This window comes from Pyricularia pennisetigena, chromosome 2, assembly GCF_004337985.1.
Source record: "Pyricularia pennisetigena strain Br36 chromosome 2, whole genome shotgun sequence".
Lineage (NCBI taxonomy): Eukaryota > Fungi > Ascomycota > Sordariomycetes > Magnaporthales > Pyriculariaceae > Pyricularia > Pyricularia pennisetigena.
Window position 1 is genome coordinate 1,502,165 of NC_043741.1, and position 26,901 is coordinate 1,529,065.

Sequence of the window (26,901 nt, forward strand, 5' to 3'; positions counted from 1 at the left end):
TGACTCGGACTAGGTCTATCTAGTCTAGAGGGTTTTCTGATAATCTGCTAGGAGCCAACAATCGCGATTATCCCTGTCGTCAGCGAGATTTTCCAACCTTTTCATTGATCCTGTGCAGCGCGTCTTCTGCCGCGCCGCGCGTTTGTTCCAAGCCTCTGTGTAGGGCTTTTTAAAATCTTTTTTTGATTTTTTTTTTTAATTTTTTTTTTCTTTTTGATTTTTTTTAACCTTACTGCATACTCGCGTACAGTGGTTGGGCCAGCCTTGCATATACTGAGCAATGACGCTAGAGCATGCAGAAGCTCCTAGAAAGGGACCAAAACGGGGTGGCGCTCGTGCGTCTCACGGACTCACGGATGACATAAACCCACAAGGCTAACAAGCTTAGCTTCTGTACTTGCATTCTATTCTACCTTCTGCCCTGGTGCGCCGCCCTAATGCGCGCACTGCTAAGAGCGTCCTTCTGATATCAACGATTCTGCAGTGCCCTGGAGCTCTTCTCACCAGCCACTTCCACATCTAGGTTGCGGGCACTATCACAAGCTCTCACAATTACCCCCACCACCACTTCAGCCCCGGGATGGAATTAGTCTCAGCGGGACGTTAAATATGGTTCTCCGAACTGGCGGTGAAGGTTGACCAGCATCTACCTGTGAGCTTTGTCTCTGGCTTACAGACACGCCCTGAGCCTCGTGCAGAACCTTGCTAGGGATGCCAGTTGTGCGCCTGATTCGAAACACTCTGCTAGAAATTCAAAAATATGAAGAGCATCCAGGCTACGCATGTACTTTGGTTATGCAAGAGCCCGTCGTGTCCCACATCTTCTGTGCTCATACTTCCCCGCGGTGCCGTGCAACTTGGATGGGCGTCGGGAAGGTGTGTGCTATGCAAAAGATATGGCCAAAAGCTTAAAAACATCATACGGGATATCATGGACGCCGAGCTTGGTTATCGCCGATGATGCTAGTTTACCCCCTGACAGCGTTGAAACTTGCTCGTTCTAACTGCAACCTTGTTACATGGCATGCCATTTTTTTCTTCTTTTTTTTTCCCCCTTGCCTCTGGAGGCACACTACTGCACTTTCACGGTTTTTAGCAGCCTGGACGACCCGGCGCTGGCCCTTCAGTGCCCTTGCCCAGCACAAGTTTTCGCCCCTTTTTTTGTCACCAAACAGTCACGAGCTTTCTGCCGGGCCGTGAACCCTCACGTGCTGCCGCTAGTTCTTGAATGACGCACACTTGCTTCTCCCCTGGCTGCGTCTCGTCGGGATAGGGACATCTTGTGGACTGCTATAATGGTTTCTGTGCTCTCTATTATGGTTGTTGGGCGTTCTTGACTCACAGGCCCCCCCAATGGCAAACGCGCATATCGCCAAGGGGAGCTGGGTTGGTTCACTCAAGGGTACGAATCCATGGATTTGACTAACTATGGGGTGTGCGCCGTCAAACGGTTCCACACATGGCGGAGGGTTGCTCTAGAGCTTTATATGCTATATGCAGGTGGTGAGGTCTAGGCAATCAACCCAGGATTGCCGTATGCGGGCGCCACGAAACAATATGTGTGAAACTGAGCTAGAGGTGCACCGCATGCCGGTAGATCCCGACTCTCCCCGATGCAGCTGCGGCACTAACAACTGGCAAGTATGTGTGCATAGCAAACTCACGAAAAGCCCCAAAGCTTCACGAGTAAGCTGTTTGGCTGCTCAGAGCCTGGATCCTGGGGTAAGAGTATCCTCTTGGGGATCTGAAACTCAACGACAGGTGCCTTCTTGATCTCCTTGGTAATCTCACCATCCAGAAGCTGCAGTGTGTATGTCAGTCAGCTATTTTTGGTTCTCGGGGAGCCGACTTTTACGGGAACAGGGGAGACAGTAAAACTTACACTGCCATATGAGTGATCGAGGAAGTCCTCCAGATTGTAAAACTGTTTTGTAAACTGCTCTGATATGATTTTGGCAATGGTTGCCACGTTTGGATGGTAGTGAGATTGCAACTGGACAATCTCCCACAAGCAACTGTCAATGGCACCGGTTTCCATAGGGTCCATCTCATCTGGCAGGAAGGGATCGTCCAGTCCGCCTTCCTCCAACGCCTTCCTCTCCTCTTCGGTGCGCGGCTCACGGTGCATCATGAAGGTGCAGAGCGGGTGCTTTTTGAACAGGTTATAAAACCAGGGGATGACGGCTACGATGGCACTTGGCGGAGCATTCAAACATAGCCTAGCCAGCCTTTTGATGAAGCTGGCGACCAGCTGTGCGGGGAGGTGAGATGAGTTGAGGAAGGTGTCGAGGAGGCGGAAGAAGCGTGAGCGGTGTTTTGAGTGCATCATATCCGCGTTCAAAAGCGAGTAAAGTTTAGGGTAGAATGCCGGGTAGTCGAGGTTTCGCTCTTGTATCAGGTAGAAAACGCCAGAAAGTGCGAGCAAAGATACCGAACCGCCTTCGTTGAAGCTGTCGGTGAGGAAGTCCATGAGCATTTCGGGCTTTGAATACCATGGCGCAATCACCCTAGAGATCATTGACAGAACCTGCTTCTTTTGTTCCTTGTCAAGTCCCGTCCCAAGAAGCTTCGACCAAGCTTCTTGAGCGTGCTTCTTGTGCTGTGCAACTGAAAGAACAGCATGCGAAGTCTTTTTCGGCGGGTCAAGGTAGAATGTGTTCAGGTCCTTGTTTGACTGCGCTGCACCTTCTATCTGGGACAGTAGATGAAATGCGCCGTCGAAGCACTCCGGGCTGAGTGGTGTTGTTTGCGACCCGAGGAACTCGGAGACTGCCCTGAAGGTGTAAAAGCGAACATCGGCGTTCTCGTTCACATATTTTTCAAGGAACTCATTCCGCAGCTCCTGCGCAGAGCGCCCTGGAGAGATTATCCCAGCCACTATCTGGGCCAGAAATGCCCGAGGGAAACTGTATTCTTCGCTGTCCTTGTTGGTGGCAGATGCCTCGGCCTTCAGCACTCTCATTGCAAGCGTCAAGGCGGTCGACCCGAGGTCTTCCTGCTGCAACAGCCTCTGCAGCACATCCTTGTAGTCTCCTAACCTCTCCCTGAGCCAGTTGGCGACCACGGCGTCCTTTTCGGAACCTTTGCGCCGCAAGGCACCCTGTGCAAGCAGCCTGAGGAAGACGCGGCAAGTAGAGACCGCGGCAACCACCGCGTCTTCGTCATCCTCCTTTTGGGCGAGCGAGATCAATGTCACGATATTGTTGTAGTTTTTCCTCGATTCTACTATGCCCTCCTCGAGCAGCAGAATCTGAGCCTGTTGGTCCTCTCCCGATTCGTCACTGCTTTCGGATCGTGCGCGCTTCTTGGGGCGGTCGACGGCCTCTGACCGCTTCCTCTTGCTGGCTCCTGGGGCCGTGGGTTTGCCCATGATGAAGTCGTATGAAAATAAGTAAGATGAGTCTATGTTTTCGTTCTATGTATGATTTGATTTGGAATTGACTGGTAGGCTCGTCGTATCTTTTTCCCACCAAATCCTATCGACCATGGTGGGTGGCCTTGGCAGGACCTGTGAGGGAATGCAAGTATCGAACTTTTTAGCGGAGCCTTGATCCTATCGATAAGGCGACTGAGCGGGGACTCTCGCAGGGCTAATCGGTACGTACCGACCCTGGAGGTTTCACAGGCTCGCCAGGATCCATGCTCCAAGCTAAGCTGCCTAGGTCCACGGAAGCCGAATTAGTCCGGGAAAGACCGGATTGACTTGGTAAAACCTCAACCTCCTCAATCAATCCAACTGCTCCGTCCAACCGAAGCTCGCAAAGCACGTCCAGGTAGTCCACTTGAACAAACATCTCCCCTCAACCACAATGGCGTCCCGCTTGGCCAGAACTACTCTCGGTGAGTGTTTAATTGATCAATTGATGCTGGCCGTTGTGGGCAATCAATTGGTTTACGTGACGCGCCCCCAGTCGATGGGTTCGAGTGCGATGATGCAGTTTTGCTCACAAAGGTATCGTCGCTTTTCGCAGGGGCTGCCCGCCTCCGGCCCTCAGCCGCCTTTGCCCAGCGCACCGCGCTCCCGGCCTTGACTTCGCTCACGACCGCCCGCGCCTCGTCCAACGTGCCGACTCAGGACCCCAAGACCAAGGCACAGTCGCTCATCGACTCGCTGCCCGGCAACTCGCTGGTCTCCAAGACGGCCATCCTGTCGTCGGCCGCCGGTCTTTCCATCTTTGCCATCTCCAACGAGTTCTACGTCGTCAATGAGGAGACCGTCGTCGCCTTCTGCCTCCTCAGCGTCTGGGGTGCGCTCATCAAGTTCGGTGGTCCCATGTACAGCCAGTGGGCCGACAGCCAGTCCAACAAGATCAAGGACATCCTGAACGCCGCCCGTGCGGACCACACCCAGGCTGTCAAGAACCGCATCGAGAACGTCCAGCAGATGTCTGGTGTTATCGACATCACCAAGTCGCTGTTTGCCGTCTCCAAGGTACGAAGAAGCACCTGTTGATCTCGGCTTGGTTCTACTTGGAGCTCACGTGCAGACTTTGATCTGGGCGTGATTGCTAACATGTGCACTTTTGAATTGAAACAGGAGACCGCCAAGCTCGAGGCCGAGGCTTTCGAACTCGAGCAGAAGACCGCTCTGGCTGCTGAGGCCAAGACCGTTCTGGACTCATGGGTCCGCTACGAGAGCCAGATCAAGCAGCGCCAGCAGAAGGAGCTTGCCGAGAGCATCATCGCCAAGGTCCAGAAGGAGCTCGAGAACCCCAAGGTTCTCCAGCAGATCCTCCAGCAGAGCATTGCTGACGTTGAGAGTAAGCGTCCAATTGATCATTTCTCACGCAGGTGATTGTTACTGACGGCACGTGCGATTTTACAGAGATTGTCTCGTCCAAGGCGCAATAGACAGACCACGAAACAATAGAAGCCAGCATTTTGTTCCCTTTGTAATCGCCCGTGTCGATAAAACCTTGTGCTATAGTCAATCCAATTATTCGTCCTACTCTGGGGTCCATCTGACGTGAACGGAATATCAGGGAATATGTTGAAGTTAGTTGGCGCTTGATTAATCACAACGGCTCGACGCATTTTTCAGCTGTCTTCGCCGGAGATGGAATGTAGAACCCCCTCGAGGCATATTTCAACGAGCTAACAGGAACAGATTTTGAGCAAATTCCTTTTCCAGGGATGACCATGTCAGAATTCAGGAAAGTCAATTGGCATCAGGACGGCGCGGTTGAGTATTGAGATAACCAATCTAAAGCCCCTGGTTTGTGATTCGGAAAAAACCTCTTTCTTCACACCTGATAACATAGTCGTCGCTTGCGGGACCTTGATGGCTCGTTTGGCGTGTCTTTGTTGTCGCTGGATCCATCTTCTCCCGATGGAATTAGGCTGGTCAAACAATGTATCGCGTTCAGGCCTTTCTGGCGTTTGATCTTTTTTGGCTCTACCACTGGTGGAAACTCCAGCCATGGGCGCGGCGAACGATTACCAGTACAGCTGATAAAAAAAAAAAAAAAAAAAAAAAAAAAAAAAAAAAAAAAAAAAAAAAAACGTGCCTGCTACCGGGGTTCCCAAATGGAATTGGTCAACTGCTCGGGGTTGATCAGAAACCCTTTGGGACCACTTGATATAAACAGGGAGAAGTCCAACTTGGCTACCTGCCACCCTGCTCCCCTACTTGCTTTGCCTACCTATTTTACCACTTATTTACCTACTCTAAAGCCGGAAGTGGGACAAGGCAAAAAAAAGGGTTTATAGGACTAGTAAAATACGAGTTAGAAAGGGAGGCGTCACTCAAAGCAAACATTCAAGCGGCTGTTGAGAAAAAAAAAAAAAAAAGAAAAGAAAAAAAAAACCCCCCCTTGTTACAATATCAGCATTGCAGACTGTAAGCTGGATTGCAGCGCAACAAATATCTCGCGCCGTAACTGCTGACATGTTTCCCACCAAATGACCCGTCATATTCTTCATCCGCTTGACCACTCATATTACTCACACTACCTACCACTATGTTTCCGTTTCCGCCACTCCTCCACAAACTCGTCCATGTCAACATGGATCCTCAGACCCCTAGCCGACATTGTCGTGTACAGTGCCCGCAGTTCGTCCGAAGCCATGTCGCGAATCAGACCATCACCGAACCCTTCCATAATGACCTCCTTGGACCAGGGACAGGCGGCCATGGCTCGGTAAAAGACGCCCTTGGCCTTGCTCCGCAGCTCCCTTTGACTGCAGCAGAACCGCACGTAAGCTATCCACAGGTGCGGGTCACCTGCGAACCTGTCGGTCGCCAGGGCCTGCTCAAACGCCGCCCGCGCAGAGTAGGCGTTTCCAACGCGTATCTCGTGGCGGATGGCAAAGATGCGGGCCGATATCGTGTCGGTCTGCTCGACTAGGATGCTTCTCTGCAGCAGTCTACGCACAGGATCGTCCAGGCGGAGGCTTGACTCAGCCCACGCAAAGAGGGATAGAAACATGGTGTTCCGCGGAAATAACTTGACAAAGTGCGAGAAGGTTTCCCGTAGGAACGCAGGTCTGAAAGATCTGCAGAGGTGGCACATGTTAGTTTCGAGTCTAGTGAAGATTTTAACAAAATTGGTCGCTGAGCAAGCCAGCCACTAACCCATTTTTGGCGTGAAAGTATAGAAGCTTCGACGCGAATTGTAAGAATCTTTCATGGCTCGAGGACTGTGACACATTGCTTCGAGCGCAGAGCTCATTCGAAAAGGACATCACGCTTGCGACTGCAGATAACAAATTGCCTTGTTTTGCCGAGTATGTTTCCTCGCCATCCTTTGTCGTCAGATATGCTAGCAAAACTGATGCCTCAGCAAATGCCACGGCCCCGACCACATTGCCGGACGACAGTTGGTAGTCTCTTGCGGTCTGGAAACTCTGCCGTCCCTTGAGAATCTGCGTTGGCGTTAGTTGGGGCAAATGATCTGTAGGCATGATCGTGCCGGGGCTGTCTCCTGCTGACGAGCACAGGGTTACCGCGGCATTCTGGAGATTGGTTCTCTGTAATTTCACCCACACCAGGGCGTTCCATAGCGATTGCGTCTCGCCCGGGACAGTGCTTAGTTTTTGACTGGCAGCCGATAGCAGCACGCTCTCTGCTAGGTCAAGATTGCCGTTGCAGTATTCACAATATGCGTATGCTTTGTAGAGCTCGGTGTTTGTGGGGTATAGCTTGAGCAAGCCCTTTGCTGTCTTCTTTGCGTTTTGAGGCTTTTGGGACCATTGCAGAGAAAGATGGAGTTCTCCCAGTTCTTCGACTTTGTGCTTGAGGGCAAGCTCCTGGATGGTGTTGGATGTCCAATCGTGGAAATCTCTTGGGATATCTGGCACTGCCGTCGTCGTTCCGTAGGAAAACCAATCTGAACTCGCTACTAAGAGATCTGTGGAAAATGCCATACGAGCTTCGTCGTGGAGGAACTGGGGTGCTTTCTTCGGCCCGTGGTCTTGGACAAGTGTTACGCTTGTCTGCTCGCTCGCTCTGAGATCAACTGCAGCCTGGAGATGGACATGCGATCCACAAATGAACTGGTCGTCCCTGGCGGCTTGTATAAGACCGTGAGGATCAGAGGTGGAGGACAGGCGGCAAAACTGAGATAGCGCCTCAGCCACCTGCGCCCTGACGTGTGGGACTATCGAAGAGGGTATGACAAAGAGAAAACTCTCGATGTCCGAATACATAACCACCCTGAGGGGGTCTTCAACGGCATCCTGGTCTACCGCACGAGCAGGCATGCTGATATCGAGGCATCTTTGGCGTTCCGAGGAAGCCCACGCCTTGTACACATCTCTAGATTTGGGGGGCTCTGGGGGCGCTAACATCCGAGGATCAGGCACGTCCTGATCGCTGCTGGCGAACGCATTCCATCCTTGATGGTCTTGCTCCCCAAAGCGGGGGACCTCGCTCTCCCAGAAATCCCGAAAAGCCAATAGACATGATTCTGCTGAAGAGTCGACAAGCTCGCTTGGACGGCAGAAAGTGAGTTCCAATATTGCCTGCCATAGCGCGACAGCCGTCTCAAAGAATCCGCTGTCTTGTAGGTACCTGGTTACTCGAAGAAACACGTATAATGACTGCTCACACAGGTTTACTAACTCCTGAGTGGCGGACGCTTTCGACGCCGCGAGATACATTTCAGCTCTGAGAAAATCCAGTCGTCTTTGGAAGAATCCCCTGATCTCATCAACGCCAAAAGAGGCAACATCGGTCATCAGATGGTCAAGGTATGCCCTCCACAGCAGAAAACTGCGTGGGTGCTCCTTGCAAATTAATTCCCAACGCTTGGTCAGCACTTTAGGGGTCCAAATGTGCCTGCCTTCTCGCATGACTCCGAGGAGAAGCCTCTCACGATCTACTTCAGACTGTGAATGCTTCAAAGCAGAGTCAAACATGGACAACTTAACTTCAGCCACACCCCTGGAGAATGTTTCGTTTTCGGCCTCGTTCGCGTCAAAATGCAGTCTCGTTTCCTGAAGTTTAATGAGAGCAAGCCAGGCGTCGACGTCCTCTGGGTGTTCCTTGACCCGTCGCGATAGCTCAATGAGACGTTTTTTGGTGTCCTGCAGCTGCTCTTGGCCCTCTGTCTGGTCGTTATCGTCATCATCATCGACATCAAGCATCTGATCTTCATCAGACGTCGTCTCATTGTCAGAAGCACCCTGTTCGGACGGCTGCAGTCCACTCATCCTTAAAGGACTACCGTTGGGGCCAAAACGTCCGTCATGGCGATCTTCATCGTCTTGCCCACGCTTCCTCTTGTTTGGATTTGTAATTGGCAAGAAGTCTATCTCCTCGGGCGCCACTGGCGCAACCGATCGATCTTGGGACCTTGGTATGAAGTTCTTTTCTAGACCGTTACCGGATTTGAGCTGCAGAACATTCTTCTCCCGGAAAAGGGAACCGCGCTCCCGGGCAGAGCGGATGACAAACACCTCCTTAGACCCTACTCGATCAGTCTCGAGGAACCCAACGGCCTGACCGAGTACACGACCGCGGCCTCCTCTGCGGTACACAGGGACCTTGGAGCGGTCATTTGATCCATATCTCAGGATCAGTGGATCGCCTCGCCTGTCGATGACGTACAATTGGTCGAAATATTTATCCTGTTGCTCAGTGGCGAGCGCAGAGACAGTGGTGTGACTGCGTGAAAGCTCATCAGCGGGTTTCAGCGGACTTCCGAAGCTGTCTTTGGCGTGCTCACGATGCCGTAAGGTGACAGGCTCCGAATGCTTTCTATGGCTGGAACTTGACTGGTGCTGCCTGTCGTTGTGATGCCTTTTGGATCTGGACCTCCTCCCATGATCATCAAAGCCATCAGGCTCCCTGGCAGACTCTGTCGCTGATTTGCGTTTTTCTGCTCCTGATGGGGTTTTCAACGGCTCCTGCTTCTTGAAGGATGCAAACGACGGCACGGCGGTGGGTTTGCCATGATGCTCTCCGGACATCCTGCTAGCACGGAGCAAGTCCTAGTCATAAACTGATCATGTCTGCAAGACGCTTGAAGACCTTTGGACTGGGATAATTAATGAGACTGAAATCAGATCAAAATTTCTTACTCCTCGGTGGTTGCAGATGTCTAAAACAAGGTCGCGATGGAAGACGTTCCTGGATAAGCGTTGAACCAGACTAACAAAGCTAGCTCGGACGGCACGTGATTAGAGCACCTCGCCTCGGAGATGGAACCCACTAGCTCGGCACCCCACTATTTATCTGATGTTGTCTGCCGTCCGTTGGTGGAGGGAGAGATACAGCACCTGTCCAAAAATAACGCAACAATCCCAAAATCTCACCAAAAGTCTGTATTTTCACAAAGCCATAACTTTCCCAATATACGAGGCGCAAACTCGTAAATTTAAATTCGAATAGATATTTAGTAAAATAAACACACATTCAAATTCCACTGCTATTGCTCCTATACTGAATAATTGGTGAATTTTTGAAATAAAAATGCCAAAATTTCCAAAACCTGCATCCACTATACATCCCCTGTAACCCACTGTAACGGTATTTTTTCAACTTTTGCTCGTTTATATTCGTATTTACAACTCTAATAAACAATAAAATCTGATAATATTAGTATGTAAAAAAAGAGAGAGTTTTAAATTATATACTGATAGCTTTTTGGTATGGTAGTATTTTGAATTGATTGAATTATCTGTTGTTGAAACCCGCGAATTTTGGTGTGATTTTGGGATCGTTGCGTTACTTTTGGACAGGTGCTGTAGTACGGTAGGTTTCGCTAAAGCCCCTACTCCGTACTTCAGATGGGTACCTATTTCAGGTACCGAAAATAGGTGTCTGTGTACTGTAACTTGGTAAAACTTGCGCTGAAAAGAGAGAGAGAGAGAGAGAGAGAGAGAGAGAGAGAGAGAGAGAGAAAAAAAAAAAAAAAAAAAAAAAACTATCCTAAGTATTCCAAGCGTCGTTATTAGCTTATCTAGCTGGAGCTAAGAAACAAGAAAGAATTGGTTTGTCGGATAAGCTTATGTACTCGATGAAATAGCGGCGTGGTGTTGTTGTGTCAGCCATTCTGCGCGATCGGGCCGTTAATCGTGTGCTTATTTGTCGAAGAATTTAGTGGATGAGTGGAAGGACAACTTCTACTACGGTAAAGATCAGGGCCCAACTCAATCTCGACGTACCTTGCTAAGTTTCTCCGGATATTCCTCCAGTCAACCTTTGACTCGGTCCCCTCGAAAACATCTGACAACCTCCAGACACCAAGGAGCGAGCTTGAGGAGTGGGCGACAGGCAGCTGACACACACTCGCGAAAAGGTCGTGTTTCTTAGTTCTGTAATGGGCACCACAGAGACATTGGGAGTGGGCGCTGTGCGATGGGTAGCGTGGGGCAAATGGAGCACCGGAACATAGCCAAGCCCCAACGTGATCATGGCCAACAGCCGAAACCGTCGAATCCTGCTTCAATCCAGACAGCTATCCTTTTCTATAACCATCCACCCCGTCTGAACCATTCTAGCTACCATACCCTTACCAGTAGGTATTTCTCCGGACATGGATGATAGACTGTGCGGCCCCATCATCAGACTGCATTGCGTGCTCGCGCCTGCTTCCCAAACCTCACAATCTTGGACATAGTTCAATTCAAAACCAATGTCTTGTCCTCATGTAACCACAGGATCGATAACCTTTTGATGCTTAACTAGTCTAGCTCGCCAGTCCCATCACTCAGCTAATACCTATCTAACCCAACCTGTACCATCTCTCTCTCTCTCTCTCTCTTTCTCTCTCTCTCGTCCCTCTACTTCATATGGAAGTCTTGCTGCATCTTGTCGTCGGTGGCTGAGCTGCCAGATTTTGCTTCTCCTTTCTTGGTAACCTCTATCCCTCCTGCCTGCATCCCTACCTGCACGCGTTGCGTTGCACGATAAGCTCCACGACGAGCCTCGCTCACGACGCGATAAACCCCCCCAAACGACTGCGCGCGACCCACCACTCATTCACCTGGCAGATCAACTCCTTCACCATGTCTAGCCAAAGGGGGCGGCAAGATGCCGAAGACACGGGCCGCCGCACCATCCGTCTAGAGATCGATAGGGATGCAGAAATCCAGCGGGCGACAATGTCCCAACCCGCGTCGCCCACCTCGACTCGCCGACAGCGCAGGTACTATCCGGGCAGCAAGCAGCCCAGTAGGGGAACTTCGATGTCCCGGCAGCCCGACGAGAGGTCCCCGCTGCTGTCAGGTCCGCCTGCCCAGTATTCGCACCTCCGGCTGCCCAGCTCCCACGGCACACCTCGATCCCCCCAGCTCTCTCGAGAGCAAAGCTACACTTTTGCAACGCGGCATCACCATCGCGGCAACTCGTTTACGACACGACTCTTCCATGCCTTGGCAGATCGCCAAGAGTCCATGGCCGACTCCAAGGGCACCAGTGGCGCAGATGAACGGGTTTGGTACGATCAGTTCACGTCGACCGACTGGGTCCGCGACAACATAGCAGACGCTTATCGGGTGAAGGCTTTAATGTCGCGGAAGGACTTTTGGGGGCGCATATATGTTCTGTTCGATGGCGCACAAGGCTGGATCCTGAGTGCCGTGGTGGGCGTAACTGTGGCTATCCTGGCCTACATAATCAACGTCAGCGAGGCCACACTTTTCGACATGAAATACGGTTACTGTGCTCGCGCTTGGTACTTGTCTGAGAAGCAGTGCTGTCCCCACGGTGACTGCGTCGATTTCAAACTCTGGGACGATATAGTGCAAGGCTATCCGTTTGGCTACCTTGGAACCGACTACGCAGTCTACATCTGCGCCGTGGTCTTATTCGCTGTTCTTGCCTGTCTGCTTACACTCCAGACAAAGACGGTTGTGCCATCCGCATACAGACTGACGACACTGGATGAGGACTTGGGCGTCGACCCGGCTCACGCTTCCGAGCCGGCTCACGATCCACAAGACGACAACGGCAGCGCCAATTTGACCCCACCCCCGGTCTTGCCCAAGGAGAATAAACTAAACCCTCCCATGATCTACTACTCGGCTGCTGGAAGTGGCGTTGCCGAAGTCCGCGTCATCCTCAGCGGTTTTGTTCTCCACGGATTCTTGGGAGCTAAGACGTTGCTAATCAAGTCCGCCGGCCTCATTCTCAGTGTGGCTTCAGGCTTGAGCTTGGGTAAAGAGGGTCCTTATGTTCACATAGCGAGCTGTGTGGGAAACATTGCGTGTCGACTCTTTGCAAAGTACGACTACAACGATGCCAAGAGGCGTGAGGTCCTGTCGGCGGCGGCGGCGGCAGGTGTTGCAGTGGCATTCGGTGCTCCCCTGAGTGGTGTTCTCTTTGGGCTTGAGGAAGTGGCCTACTTTTTCCCAGCCAAGACGCTCTTTCGCACCTTCTTCTGCTGCATAACCGCAGCACTCACCCTCAAGTTCCTGAACCCTTATGGTACCCACAAGATCGTCATGTTTCAGGTTCATTACAAGCAGGACTGGGAGTACTTTGAGATCTTCAGCTTCATACTCATTGGTGTCTTGGGCGGGGCCGCCGGTGCCATGTTCATTAAGGCTTCACGTCGATGGGCCCAGACCTTCCGCCGAGTTCCAGTCATCAAGCAGCACCCGTTACTCGAAGTTGTGCTGGTAGCATTAATCACGGGCCTGATTGGCTACTGGAACGTGCTCACGAAGCTGCCTGTTGCTAAACTTTTGTACAACCTTGCCGCGCCCTGCGACGACACAGACAACAACTTGGAGGAGCTCGGTATTTGCCCCGACAGCCGTAACGATATCGGAGCCACCATTACTAGACTGTTCAGTGCATTCCTGATCAAGGGCTTCCTCACCATTGTCACCTTCGGCATTGTAAGTCGCCCACTGGGTAATCGTGTCGACCAAGTCTCTGTTCTGACCATGCGCTGAATGTGATCAATCTATCCCTACAGAAAGTTCCAGCAGGCATTTACGTGCCGTCCATGGTTGTCGGTGGCCTCTTGGGTCGAATAATCGGACACTGCGTCCAGTGGTTTGTGCTCACTACCCACACATGGACGATTTGGGGAACCTGCTCCCAGGTTGGCGATGCGAGCTGCATACAGCCGGGGGTCTATGCACTGATTGCCGCAGGTGCCACCATGTGCGGTGTCACTCGTCTCTCGGTCACTCTCGCGGTAATCCTGTTTGAGCTGACAGGCAGCCTGGACTATGTGTTGCCTTTCTCCCTATCCGTCCTGGTGGCTAAATGGACCGCTGATGCCATTGAGCCCCTGAGTGTTTACGTAAGTGTACCTGCTGTAACTGATGCATCTGATTATATATATATTTTCAGGACGAGTCTGACTAATCGACTATGGGATTCAGGACCTGTTGACCAACATGAACTCGTACCCGTATCTCAACAACAAGCACAAACCCATTTTCACATCCGACCTTGGAGATATTGTTCCTCGCATAAGGCGCGAGAGGATTATCGACATAACAAACTCGCCGCTCGTCCCTGCCGTCAGCCTGCGTGAGAAACTCAACGTGCTACACCAGAGGGGAGAGCTTGACGGCGGGCTACCTATCGTGCGTGATGGGATACTGGTCGGGCTCATCCCTGCGCCGGATCTTGAATTTGCTCTGGACAACCTCGAGGACGAGGAGTCAGCCATGTGCTTGATGGCAGATGTGCCTAGCGTTGATGACGACGATGACGGGGAGCCTGACCCTTCGGACTTGACACGTTATATAGATCCGGTATGTTATTTGGCCACACCGTCTTGGCGGCCGACGGAGAATACTGCATGGACATCTCTTGCTGACAATCCCGGAACATTAGGCACCTGTTGCACTTGATATCAGATCACCTCTCGATCTGGTATACGAGTGCTTCGTCAAGCTCGGCTTGAGGTATATTTGCGTGCTTCGCGATGGCAAATTTGCCGGAATCGTATGTCTACCCACCCCAGGACAACCAACCCTCTTAGCACAGCCATGAGAGAGGCCTCAGCCTGCAGCACATTGCTAACTTGTCGATATGCAGGCACACAAGAAAACGTTTGTCAAGTATATACGCGACCTGGAGGAGCGGGAGGGCGCAACACCCAGGTAACAGGAGTTTACATGTTAGCAACCTAGTGATAATTCAAGGTTTTTTTTTTATTATTATTATATTTTTCTATTTTATTTCTATGAAAGCTTCAGTACTTGAAGCATATGGATGGCGTCTAGTCTGGTTCTGGCTGCAAGATTGTAGACTTTGTGTGTGAGCAACCAATTCCTTCCGTCATGGCAGTGACATGCTTGACTTGTGAGTGGTTGGTCGCGGGAGCATTGTGCCACTACTAGAGCGAATGCAAGCATTTTTTGCTAAGGTGAGCTGGCCGGGAGAATCTTCTTTTTATTATTATTATTATTATTATTATTATCATTTTTTATATAAAAACCCCGCCGACTCTCCTACCAGCAATACACTACTTCAAGGCTGGTAGGTGCCATTAGGACAATAATGTCAATAAGCCCATTTATACCTACGGTACTGACCGTCCTTTTATCAAGAATTGAGGACTGTGCCTCATTTGCTAGGACCTTCTTTATTCGGGTGGTAGGATGAAAAATCGTGTCTGAATTTCAACCAAACCTCTCCATTCTCTATGACTTCTACTAAAAACACACATTCAAGACTCGTCTACCGACGGCAAAGACTTTTGCATGACGGACCAGACTGAGCCGCCGGACAAACGCAATTTCGAACTACTAGTGTGTCGAGTTTAACTGTTTTTCTGGCGTTGTTCTGAGAACATTTTTACTAGCTAGTCTAGGTAGTTAGTTCCACGCAATTGCCTGCATGCATATAGCAACAATGAAGCAGCCAACAGCGTGGCTGAGTGAAACGTCTTGCACCTAGCAAGCACAAAATAGGCAAGTGTACCTCAACTTCATTTGCCGAGGGATCACTTCTCCAAAAGCCTCGGCCTAGACTGGCAGTGGGGAAGAGTTGGGGTCTCCCCCCCATAATGTGCCTACTATGGGAGTGTGGGATGCCGGTGGGTCCGAGGGAAAACCCCCCAAGCTCAGCAACAGCTCCGTTCCCCCACCTCCCAAGCAAGCCTACGGCCGCCCAGCAGCTTGCGGGCCGAGCTTCGGCGCATCGTAACATCATGAACCCGTCCAACAGTGAAGGAGGAAAATTGCTCTTACTTTATCCAACCGATCCGCCTACCTGAATATCAACTAAATACGACAGATACGACCAAAAATCGCATACTCATAACCGGTTTCATTTCACACAAAAGAACATAGCCACATTGCCCATCATGTCTGGCCCTGGCGTCGGTTTCGAGTATCCTCCCACAGAGGTGTCATGGCTGAAGCGTGACGTCCTCCTCTTTGCCAACTCGATTGGCTGCAAGGCTGATGAGCTTCACTTTTTATATGCAAGTCTGGGTCCTAGATCTTGCGATAGTTGGCTTTGGGCTTTTTTTTTTTTTTTTTTTTTTCTGGTCTTGGTCCTGTTCCCATGCTAACCACAGTGAATGCTTGCGCGCTCAGGAGCTGCACCCCGACTTTGCCGTCTTCCCTACCTACCCCGTCGTGCTGCGTAAGTCACCAAGCTACCAAGAACCTAAAATACAACATAGTTACAACATTTGATCTCCGTGCCGGACTCCCCTCTCTCATCACTAACACGACCTCACGAATCCGCAGCCTTCAAGACCAACACCCAGGAGGTGATCGACTTCTACGCCGCCCAAAAGTCCATCACCATCCCCGGCGTGCCCGAGTTTGACCCGACCCGCGTCGTTGACGGCCAGCGCCGCATCGAGTTTCTCCGCCCTCTGCCCGCCACCTCGGCCGGCAAGCGCTTCGAGGCCCGCACCAAGGTGCTGGGCGTGTACGACAAGGGCCGCCCGGGCACCGTGGTGGAGACGCAGACGGACCTGGTCGACGCCGGCACGGGCGACGTGTACACGCGCGCCACCGGCTCGGCATTCTACGTCGCCCAGGGCAACTGGGGCGGGCCCAAGGGCCCCGCGACGGTCAACTACCCGCCGCCCAAGGGCAAGGCGCCCGACGCCGTGCTCGAGGACGCCACCACGCTCGAGACGCCGCTCCTGTACCGCCTCAACGGCGACTACAACCCCCTGCACGCCACGCCCGAGCCCGGCGCAAAGATGGGCTTCGGCGGCGTCATCGTCCACGGCCTCTGGCAGTGGAACTCGACCTGCCACCAGCTGCTGCGCCACCTCGGCGGCAGCGACCCCCGCAACATCAAGGAGTACCAGGCTCGCTTCGCCAGCCCCGTCCGCCCCGGCGTCAAGCTCGCCACCTCGGTCTGGAGGACCGGCAAGGTCGAGGATGGCTTCGAGGAGATCATCTTTGAGACCAAGGTCGTCGGTGGCAAGACGTGCCTCAGCAACGGCCGCGCCTTGATCAAGGTCGTCGGCCCCGCAAAGGGTGCCAAGTTGTAGTCGGTCGGTGACCGTGTGTTGTTGAGTAGATACTGTTTTTATTTTTCCAAAGCGGTCCTTTCTTTAAAAAAATGAATTATGTCTGGCTATTTAGGTATATATATAAGCTTGCCTTGTTATCTATAAAAAGAAAATAAAGGTATCTTCGTTGGTTGCCCTTGTTCCTCGTAGAAAGAATGAATAGAAAGATACAAAAGAAAACAGAGGAAAAACAAAGTAAAACATCAAAGATTGACCGAACACCGGGTATTTCTCGCCTTTTCCCTACACCCAATGTTCAAAACCCGCTTACTATAAGCACTTTTTATTTTTTTATTTTTCGACTCCTTTCCGTCACTCCAACTCACAACAACCTCACACGCAGCTTAAGCGTCCTTGACCGAAGCCTGCATTTTTCTCAAGACATTACGATGCGCTTCCTGCATCTCACTGCTTCTCATTCTTTCATCCAGGGCAAACTCGGCCCTCAAGCGCTGTGTGTTTTCGATGTCACGCTTCTGAAGCTCGGCGTCTCGCTGGTTGAGCATTATACCGCGGTGCAGCTCGACGTTGGCATTGTCGGCCTCGGCGCCGACGACGTTCCTCAGGCCTGGCGACTGGCGGCCTCCGTGCATCGGCCCGGCGCGCATCTCGGCGGCGAGCGAGTTGCGAAAGTATGCGAGCTGCGATTCGCGCACCTCGGGCGATGGGGCCATGGATGCCCTGCGCGGTTGGTGCGAGTCGAATGCGAGGGCGTCTGAACTGACCGACGGCCCTGGTGCGGCGATGAGGTAGGAAAGGTTGCCGACCGATGCTCGGCTCTGGCTGCGCTGCGGCATCATGTAAGGTGAGTTCGGAAGAACCTCGTTCCCGGACAAGCTGAGCAGACTTTGCTGTCGCATCATGAGCTCACGACGTCTGCTCAGGGGCAGGTCATCTGGAGACGTAGGATACGGAGGAGTGTAATACGGAGACGTCGAAGGTGACGCCGCGTACGGCATCGAAGTCGCCGGATGGGCAGCTTCGCTGACGTTTGCAGAGTGAGTGATTGGCAAGGATTCCATCAGACCACTTTGAAGGCCGCCAAAGATAGACTTCCGCCTGACTATGACGTCTCGCTGCCCTATAAGAGTTTGAGGGCTTGCATAGGGAACCACGCCAGGTACCACTTGTCGGTTCAGTGCCGTGACCGAGACACTTGGACCAGGAGATGCTGACTGGCGGTGCAAGCTCTTCGCATCTAACGTTGGTGGCGGAGTCGTTGTAGGCATGGGACGTACGCTTTGAGACTCCTTCAGTATTGGGACAAGGACGGGAGCTGACGGTCGGCTTGTTGAAGGTGTCCTCTGGTAAGTCTGATCAGCGGTGGCCGGTGTCGAACTGCCGTCTTTGAACTGGGTATCTGGGTGCCAAGATAACCGAGATTGTGATGAAGTCAGTGCTTGCGGCGTTTGAGGCTGGTAGAAGGACAATGTACTGGACGGCCTGCTGATAGCCAACGGGAGGGCTGCGTTGTTTGCCGTCTGTTGAAGCTCCTCGGTGTTGACAGGTGCAGGCTGCTCTTCCACCTCAGGCTTCAGCTCGGCAGCCTCGCTCGTATCGAAATCCTCAAACTTCAGTACCTCGGGCGCTGGGGTTTCTGCCAGACTCAAGTGCTTTGCCCATTCATTTGTACGATGTGACATGGCAACTCTGGACATTGCCGGGGGCAGCTCGTCTGCCAGAACTGCCCTCTTTGGAGCTTTAGGAGACTTGATTGGCTCATCAAGTTCTCCAGCGTTTTCCGTTCCAGCCTCGTCTGCAGACTCAGGCAGACGGCCTTTCTCGCTTTCGCCATCTTGTCTGGCTCGCGCCGTGTCGACATCATCCGGGATGCTCGTCGTCGCAGCATCGACCAATGTCGAATGCTTTCCAGTCTCAGAAGGAGCAGTAACTGCGAGCTCTGCAGTAGCAACCGTTGCGAGCTCCAACACTGAGGCCACGTCAGTGCTGGACGGCTTCCTAACCAGGCTTGCGGTGGCTTCAATCTTTTCCACGTCTTTGTCTTCCGTGGGTCTGTCTTCTATCTCGCCTGTGCTCATGTCATCAAAGGTGACCTCGATGGAGCTTCTTTGGTCGTCATGTATGACTGACTTTGTCAGCAGAATCTCTCTGCTCTGACCGTGCTCCATCGTATCGGTAAGGGATCCTCGTCTGGACCCCTTGGGGATATGCGGCATTCCCCTGGATGTCGTCCGGTTGTTGATGCCGCCATCGTCTGCTTGCTCATCCTCATCCCCAGCATATGCTGCTACAGATGATGCATCATCATCATCATCATCATCATCATCACCATGTCCGGTTTCTCCTTCCTTGGGCAATGGAGGGTTGAAAGGGAGCGGCACAACCACTGGTTCTGGATTCGCAACTTCTTCGTGGTGCACCAGTGTGAGATTGGACTTGGACATGGGATCATTCTGAAGATGGTTTGCAGAGCCCTTTTCGTCTTCTCCGTGAATCTCAACCAGCTCCGTAGACTCCACAGTCGTCGACCGGGCAGTAGAATCCACCTGGTTGACCGTTGCGACTCCCTTTTCATTTCTAATCGATCCGCTGGCTGAGTTGGTGGGAGAGTCTGTCTTTCCCTCTCGATATCGAACATCACCATGAATCGCCTCCCAGTCCCGCCGGTCAGCTGCGGCGGCCTCCTCAATCTGCCTCCCCACTCGCGCCTCTTCTTCATCCAAGTTGCGACGCGCTTCGAGCCTCTCGGCTTCCTGCTTCTCACGATGTTGCTTGATGATGAGCCAGAGCTTGAGTTGCGACACAATCCCGGCGAGGAAGACGACGATTGTGATTGCAATCTCAACCCGAATGCCCCGTGTGAGCGGATATGTGACTGTGCCCAGGGGGAACAGGCGATCGTTGAGCGCCCAGATGTAAGCCCAAAATTCCTTCAGCCCCGCTCTGCTGAACGAATCTATTCCCAGAACAACGGCGGTCGCGCCCGAAAATGACGTGCTGGCGATGAGTGCATAGTGCCTAGTGTGGTGACTGAAGTAGAATGCAAAAGTACCCAGCGCGACAGCGGCCACGAAGCCGCCTTTAATTCCCATGCCGGTCAAAAGACCGCCATCTTTGAGCGTCAGCAGCCACATGCTGAGACAAACGCCGCCCAAGAGACAGCCCAAGCCTTCTGTGATCTCTTTGAACACCATGGCGAGACCTCCGAGGGCGACACCGGTCAGGACAACGGCTACCAGGTAGGCCCCCTGAATTCCATCGGATATGGGTGGCACCATGACGTATACTATCAGCACACACGTGCCCAGAGCTGAGAGGAAGGCAGTGGAGAAGAAGGTGTGCAAGCCCCTAATCTTAATTCCGATAAGAGCATACACAGCCCCTGTCCCCAAGAGTATTACGCCGGCAACACCCCATGCTGGTGTGATTATCGGGTCAAGAGGCAGTTCACCCTGCGGGATCGTAACTGGCAGCACAAAAGACAAATATCAGTTTGCGGCGCCTTCAAGTGACAGTTGGGGAAAATACGTACTGTTGTAGATACCATCAGTGGCGGTAATGCTTGCCGTGGCTGAAGACGCATTCAATGAGCTCGTCGCACCAGTTGGGGGTATAGTTGTCAGGCTGGCACGAGAGCTGGTTGTGCTTGAGGGTGGGTTGATGGCGGTCGGTGCTGCGGGAGAATCCTGCCTCCTGACGGGAGGTAGTGCAGATCCCAAAGTCCAGCTAACGAATGAACAGCATAAAAACGCAAGCCATATCAAACGGCAGCCTTTGAGTTGCATCTTGTCTCGCTCGCCCCAGTTCCGTATCGCGACCTTGTTCCTACACACCAATTGGACCCTGTGTTATGATTAGGTGCCCTTCAGAATGATCCCACCTGTGGGTTCATGCCAAAAGAGACGTTGGGGCTAGGGGTCCTGCTTGATATAAGTGGATAAATGAGGCTTGATCAAGCAGAAGACACACAAACGCAGTGGTACAGTAATAAGAAAAAGAACGTTTTAATATTATAAGGTATTAGCCCTGAAGCCGTCAACGAAGCCGGCCAGTACACGGACGAAAGACTTTGAACAAGATGAAGAGATGTTAACACGGTGGATATGGGTAAAGATATAGTGATATAGGGTTGAAAAGAGTAAAGAAGGGCGGGATAGCGCAAGGGTGATCAGACCAGACTAGTCTTGGTGACTGACTGGAAGCCTTGTGCGCCGTGCCAGATGATGAATGGCACGAAACTTTGACAAACGAGACGTTTCTGAAGGCACGCCTTGACCTCACTTGGACAGCGGGTTAAAGAACGAACGTGAGGATAGGGGAAGGAGGGAGAGGGCAAGGGTACAGCGGTGGTGGATGGTGGGTGCGCCCATGGTCGGAGGAAAATGGAAAAGGCCAGTGGAATATGTATACAGTTTATTTAGCAAAAGACAAAGTCAATCGGATATTAAATCTCAACGTATATGAGAAGTCAACAGCCACACAACTGGGTGTGCTTGGATCTCATACCCAGACTGGACGCCTTGCATGGAAGACAAGCAAAGGCCATGCCCATCAGCCATCGGCCTCTTCCAGTAAAAAAAAAAAAAAAAAAAGATCCTACTTGCTTTGGCTGCAGCGTTTTCGAGTTGGCCCCTGTCCATAGTGGCGGAGGAGGGGACGTAGATGACCTTTGTCCCATCCTGATGCGGTGGTGGTTGGTAGTCGAGCCGGCTGCAAGGTATCTATTTTGGGTACGTGCACACCTGGCGCATCGCGGTATCGGACGCGCTCGGGTGATTAGATCCTGGCAGTTTAGAATGCGGACCTGACCGAGTCGAGGGATCCTTGGTGTTATACCAAGCTCAGGCTGGATGGTGCGACGTTTGCCTTGGACACACTCAGCCAGGCTAACATGAAGAAACAAAACGCAAACCGGGGGATCAAGCAAGGGAGAGTGAGGGCAAGAGAGAAAATGTTTACTACCGAATGTGTGCTTCGCTTCTATAGGCAAGAACCCACCGGCCTGGGAACAGGGGTAGAGGAAGACGCGCTAGTGAGACCATGGGCATTTGAGGACGTTTGTGATTGGTCAATGGGGCTGGATCATAGCTTAATTACAGTGCCTCGTCAGCCAATTTTGACAAGCACGACTTTCTACTCCTCTTCTACCGTTTGAATGTCTATACCACCGCGAATGATATCTTTGACCTACCAGTTGGACATATTCGCAGCCTACTGCTTTCATAAAATTCATCGTGGCTATCTAATTTCTCAAAAAAAAAAAAAAAAAAAAAAAAGAAGCACTGAAATCTGCAGCTCGCCTCAGGGCCTCAGTGTACCTTGCAAGTGCTTTAAAAACGAAAGAAACGCTGGTGAACAGGTCGGCTTCTCGTCACTGACGAAAAACTGATCGCCTTCTCCTTTTTGGCCAGACTGCCCTTTACTTTTTTTTGTGTGCATGCACTGTTTACAACCAAAAGCCACGCGCCATCGCGCTGCTCACATGGACGGTCGCTTACAGAACAGCTGGAAGCCAACCGCTTTGAACTACTTTCACGCAAGCCTGGAGCGGCAAGATATTCCCCGAAGCTTCAACCGTACCAATTACACAATTTTCTAGCGTGGCAAGTAGCCAGCCTCTCATCTCTCTCCATTTCTTCTTTTGGCCACTTCTTTACGTGACAAATACGAGCGATTGTTGAATGCTGATGATATGCAGCCGACATTCTTTCTGCAATGCAAGCAACCCCTTTGGTGGCAATGTGAACATGTGCTTCTAATCTCGTTCTAGCCACACATCTGTGAGAAGCTGGGAGAGTTTGCATCCCGCGTTTGCGCCAGGCATATTGCAGTCAATCCATACTGTAGATCACAAAGACACTCGGGTTTCTCAGAGTTTAGCTGCCACTACCCGAAGAAAGCGAAAATCCAGAAGTTTGGGATAATGATGAAAAAGTAGCTTTGTGGTGCCACACCCGTCTTTACTTTTAGACATCAGCCACTAATTTCCGAAAACGGCTGTGACGGACGTGTTGACCTGACTGACTTTGACCTAGTCTACCTTAGCTGAGGTTCTATTAGTCCAGTGTCTACTGTACTTACCGGACGAATAGGGGACCTGATCTGTGCTCAAGATTTGCATCGCAAGCCGAGAGCAGTCATCTCCCAATACCGGTAGGCCAAGGCTGAATGAGGCTGACCAATGACACGGGTAGTCACTGAGTTCTTGGAGCAAGGGTCATGAGGCCTTTTGAGATTTAACGCATGGAAAATGGCTTTCCGATCGGACAACCCCATTTTTTGTTTGCTCTGACAACTGGTTAAAGGAGCTTTATGCCCAATGCAATGCAGGGGGTTTTGTCTTGGAATATTAGACACGATCAAGAAACAATTATTCAAACAAAAGCCTCGCCAGGCTTACTTGCGCGGTCACATCGCACACTGGTCAAAAGGCGTAAAAGTAAAAGAGGTCGTATTCGTGAGCTGACTAAAAATATACCGGTAAAAGATCTGCAAAAGTCTCAAGGCAGCTGCGCACAGATATAATTCCACCGAAGACGACTTACAGCATCGGCCGTTCTACCAGCGAGAGGCCCAGAGTTCACTAAGTTTTAGGCAGTATCAGGTCGCAAGCACACATATTCTTGACTATATCTCACCGTTGAGATTTTAGGTAGGCACCAATCGGAATGCTCGCAAAAGAATCTTGATTAGTGAAGCGTTAGAACTTTTTCCCAGTTCCAGACTAGAATAACCCCAAGCTTTTCTGGTATTCTAGCTCCGAATAGCGACCAGCCTTGTCAATTCTAATTTCACACGCCGCCTAGTGCACTTGGCACAGTCGTAGCATGTGGAACAATTACCGTTGAAGCACCGTTATAGATATTTTAGATCAAAACAGACCTTCGTGTGAGCAGCGTTTGCAGGAGAAAAAAAAAAAAAAACAGAATGGTGTCATCGGGGAGTTGTAGGGGTATAAACGGCATTTTCTCAAGGCATTGTTTGTTGGTCGTCCGACGTGGAGAGTTGGTCCTGTTCCTTATCATCACGAGGTGATTACTGGCCTAGACCCAAGGATCCACAACTTAATCAGCTGACAATCACGTAAAATGGGTTTTCAATACTTAAGAATACTGAAATGGTTAACACTCATCAACCAACAAGTAACCAAGCAATTTGGCGCAGGGGAAGCGCGCCGGGCTCATAACCCGGAGGTCTCTGGATCGAAACCAGAAATTGCTATCTTTTTTCTTTTTTTTTTTCGTTTTTTTTTCTCCCCCAAAAAGGTGCAGATTTTCCACTCTTCGCTAGGTCTCATTGCATTCTAGCCTCAGGGCCCATCCCTGAAACCAAGAGCCCCATAAAATTAGCGTGGCTCAATTGTGGTTTTGCTTTGTACCTGTGGGTTTGTTCCAAGACGAGCACAATATTTTTAGCCGATTTGATTGGCCAAAACGCCATATTGCTCAATAGGGTACATGCAGCTTTCGTTCCGCCCTGCGAAACCGGGGGGCCTAGTCGGGACACCGAGGCCAGGCCCTGACCATTTAGCATCCATTTAGACACATAGACCCACCGGTACCACCTAAGCTGTACCAAATGTGAATTAAATGCTGATGTACGCACGTGCAGCCAATCGTGGCAGAAATTTTATGGTGCTCCCAACGCTGATTCAGCGCTTCTGATCGTATGATACCAGGATCTATCTGCTGCAACAAATGCTGCATCATGTGATCTCGCGGTGCATTACGCGCATTTTCGAAAAAGCTTCGAAAAGGTAAGTAGAGTCGAGTCGCGTAACGACGGCTTCCTAATTATTGCTTTACCACAGCCTCATCTAACTGGCCTGCCGTCGCGTTCGCCCTCGCAAGGCTACCTAGCTTTGTGAGGGCGTTCAATATTTGAATTAATAATACAAGTCCGTTGTTTATAATAAGTGCCGTTGACAGCCTATTCCAAATGATGCGTCGGGGCGGATACTGTTGCAGGTTATGTTTACCGAAGTCACTGGCATTAGTCAGAGACGGAAGCTTTCGTCTTTTGGCTCGTGTTCTTTAGTGCAACAGATACCATGGTGCCTACCTTTAGAAGGTGGCGCCAAAACTACGAATTCCAACAATATCTGTGAGAGCGAACCTTCTTCCTGCATGATGGCTTTTGCCTTTTAGCGTTAGTCGAATGTCCCTTATATGACGGCAACGCTTTTGATCGCTTTCTTTTTCTACTGACCCACCATAAATAATATGTGCGGCATACAAGGAAAGGGAGGGCATCGTGCGTACACATGCGTGATATGCTCGCTCCGAGGTCTCATAGGCCCCTACTCTGTACTCATTTAAAGGGATGCTCCGTCATACGTTAGGGATCGAGCGAGAACCAGTACTACTTCAAAGTCTTCTGCTCTAGGTCTCTAGCCAGTGCACTCCCCTCCGTGCCTGAAATCTTTTTCATTGTCAAAGCAGTCTCCGATAATATAAATCTGCACGACCTCAAGGGTCACTGGTCAAGTTCAAACCAATACTTTCTAAAACCCAACTCCCGGATTGGGGATCATCCCGATACAATCGACTGCTTGAGACATTCCATAAGCAACTCATCATGGAAGATTTGGCTTCATCGGAAGCCCGACCACGGAGCACACAAAACTACCTTTCGCGAACCAGCACACTATGCCTGCTCATGAGTATCGCCAAGCCATGGCCAGAAACTCTCAAGATCTCGAGACTACCAGGCCCTAGAGAGCAGCGCTTTCAATGTCAAACGGCTTTGTACGATTAGTTCCCTGCCCAGTCCTGATGACTTGAAACTAACATTATCTTACGAAAAGGGGTTGTATTCTTATCCACCGGTTCCACCTAGTTATAAGTCTACGCACCTGCAATCTGCCCTACAACAGGTCCAGCAGCGACCGCCATAATTTGTGGTCCACCAGGTTCAGCCGCTATTCCATCAAGGTCAGCAACCGCCTATCCTGGAAACCCGAATAGTTCAGCAGCTGTCCCAGGAAATCCAGCATCTGTTCCAGCAAAGTGAGTAGAAGCGGTCGCCACAAGTTGGCTCGGAGCAAGTGCAGCAACTTCAACCGCTATCCTCACACCGTGACGTCCAGCCGCTACTCGTTCAGAGTCAACAGTCGTCTCGTCACATCCAACAGCAACCGCCCTGGGACCCACAGAAAACCATTAGCTGGAACTGCCAAATCGGGGCAGGCAGTTACAGCCTCAACCTCATTCACCTGATAGTCAGCACCACAGGCGTCAGCTACAGGACATAGTGGGCCATGAGCCGGAGCGGATTCAGTCGATAAAGGTGAAGGTTCGAGCCTCTGATCAGCAGGACTATGCGTCCAAGAAATAACACGCTAGTTCTCCGGGATAGCAGCAGAACGGCCCCCCTGAGGAGCAGCATAGTGGCCCATACAACCTACCGATATCATCGATGCCTCCTTCGTACCAACCTCTGGGCACGCCCAAAGCTGTGACCAGTAAATCTTGATCGGGTTTCGAATTTGCCTAGTCTTTTGGCGGAGAATGAGGAGGACGTTGTCTACAAGTCATACAAAGGTAAACAGTATTGTCAACCCAAGCCACAAAGCAATTTGACAATAAATTATGACGGTTCAGAGGGACCTTTCATGAAAAGAGCCGAGATTACGTCAACTCAGGCCCTGTGGGCGCTGCGACACCTTCCTTGCGACACTGGTCTCGGCATGCCCTCCGAGTCACATACAACAAACGTGAAGAAATCTGACTGCGGATAAGGAGACAAACTCACGTCACCCCATACACCAGGCAAAAGTATGGGAGATGGTACAGCAACGCAAACATCAGGATTTGTCATGCGACTACATAATTTTCAGCAGGTCTTCAAGTACTTGCGCAGTCTTCGGTTTGGCAGGCAGGCTGTATATGGCCATGTCATTACCGTAGAAGAACCTGCGTATATTCATACTTTTCCACGTCAAGCTGATGTTGTACAAGGCCCTCAGAGCGCCGACAATATACCGTAGTTTGATATCGGAGCTTCCGTGTTTGTTAAGTCTTCATTTTGACTCACTTAGTATGGA

General features: G+C 51.2%; 7 protein-coding genes across 7 annotated transcripts; 3 read left to right on the forward strand and 4 right to left on the reverse strand.

The window, feature by feature from the left end:
• Positions 1–1,660: 1,660 nt before the first annotated feature.
• Positions 1,661–3,370, reverse strand: PpBr36_00391 (uncharacterized protein; the record flags this gene model as incomplete). The annotated part of the gene is made up of 2 exons (XM_029887584.1): positions 1,661–1,801; positions 1,883–3,370. The coding sequence occupies 2 exons, from the start codon at positions 3,368–3,370 to the stop codon at positions 1,661–1,663; spliced, it is 1,629 nt and encodes a 542-aa protein (XP_029752415.1).
• Positions 3,371–3,809: 439 nt separating this feature from the next.
• On the forward strand, positions 3,810–4,851 carry PpBr36_00392 (uncharacterized protein; the record flags this gene model as incomplete). The annotated part of the gene is made up of 4 exons (XM_029887585.1): positions 3,810–3,840; positions 3,912–4,432; positions 4,538–4,760; positions 4,826–4,851. The coding sequence occupies 4 exons, from the start codon at positions 3,810–3,812 to the stop codon at positions 4,849–4,851; spliced, it is 801 nt and encodes a 266-aa protein (XP_029752412.1).
• Positions 4,852–5,948: 1,097 nt separating this feature from the next.
• On the reverse strand, positions 5,949–9,411 carry PpBr36_00393 (uncharacterized protein; the record flags this gene model as incomplete). The annotated part of the gene is made up of 2 exons (XM_029887586.1): positions 5,949–6,495; positions 6,575–9,411. 2 exons carry the CDS (start codon positions 9,409–9,411, stop codon positions 5,949–5,951), a joined length of 3,384 nt encoding a protein of 1,127 aa, XP_029752413.1.
• Positions 9,412–10,487: 1,076 nt separating this feature from the next.
• PpBr36_00394 (uncharacterized protein) lies at positions 10,488–11,018 on the reverse strand (the record flags this gene model as incomplete). The annotated part of the gene is made up of 2 exons (XM_029887587.1): positions 10,488–10,883; positions 10,980–11,018. 2 exons carry the CDS (start codon positions 11,016–11,018, stop codon positions 10,488–10,490), a joined length of 435 nt encoding a protein of 144 aa, XP_029752418.1.
• A 418-nt stretch (positions 11,019–11,436) lies between these two features.
• PpBr36_00395 (uncharacterized protein) lies at positions 11,437–14,515 on the forward strand (the record flags this gene model as incomplete). The annotated part of the gene is made up of 5 exons (XM_029887588.1): positions 11,437–13,287; positions 13,368–13,700; positions 13,783–14,160; positions 14,243–14,353; positions 14,447–14,515. The coding sequence occupies exons 1-5, from the start codon at positions 11,452–11,454 to the stop codon at positions 14,513–14,515; spliced, it is 2,727 nt and encodes a 908-aa protein (XP_029752419.1). The 5' UTR covers positions 11,437–11,451.
• A 1,204-nt stretch (positions 14,516–15,719) lies between these two features.
• Positions 15,720–16,874, forward strand: PpBr36_00396 (uncharacterized protein; the record flags this gene model as incomplete). The annotated part of the gene is made up of 2 exons (XM_029887589.1): positions 15,720–15,843; positions 16,111–16,874. The coding sequence occupies 2 exons, from the start codon at positions 15,720–15,722 to the stop codon at positions 16,872–16,874; spliced, it is 888 nt and encodes a 295-aa protein (XP_029752416.1).
• A 365-nt stretch (positions 16,875–17,239) lies between these two features.
• PpBr36_00397 (uncharacterized protein) lies at positions 17,240–20,641 on the reverse strand (the record flags this gene model as incomplete). Its single annotated transcript, XM_029887590.1, has 2 exons — positions 17,240–20,322; positions 20,389–20,641. 2 exons carry the CDS (start codon positions 20,639–20,641, stop codon positions 17,240–17,242), a joined length of 3,336 nt encoding a protein of 1,111 aa, XP_029752417.1.
• Positions 20,642–26,901: the final 6,260 nt, after the last annotated feature.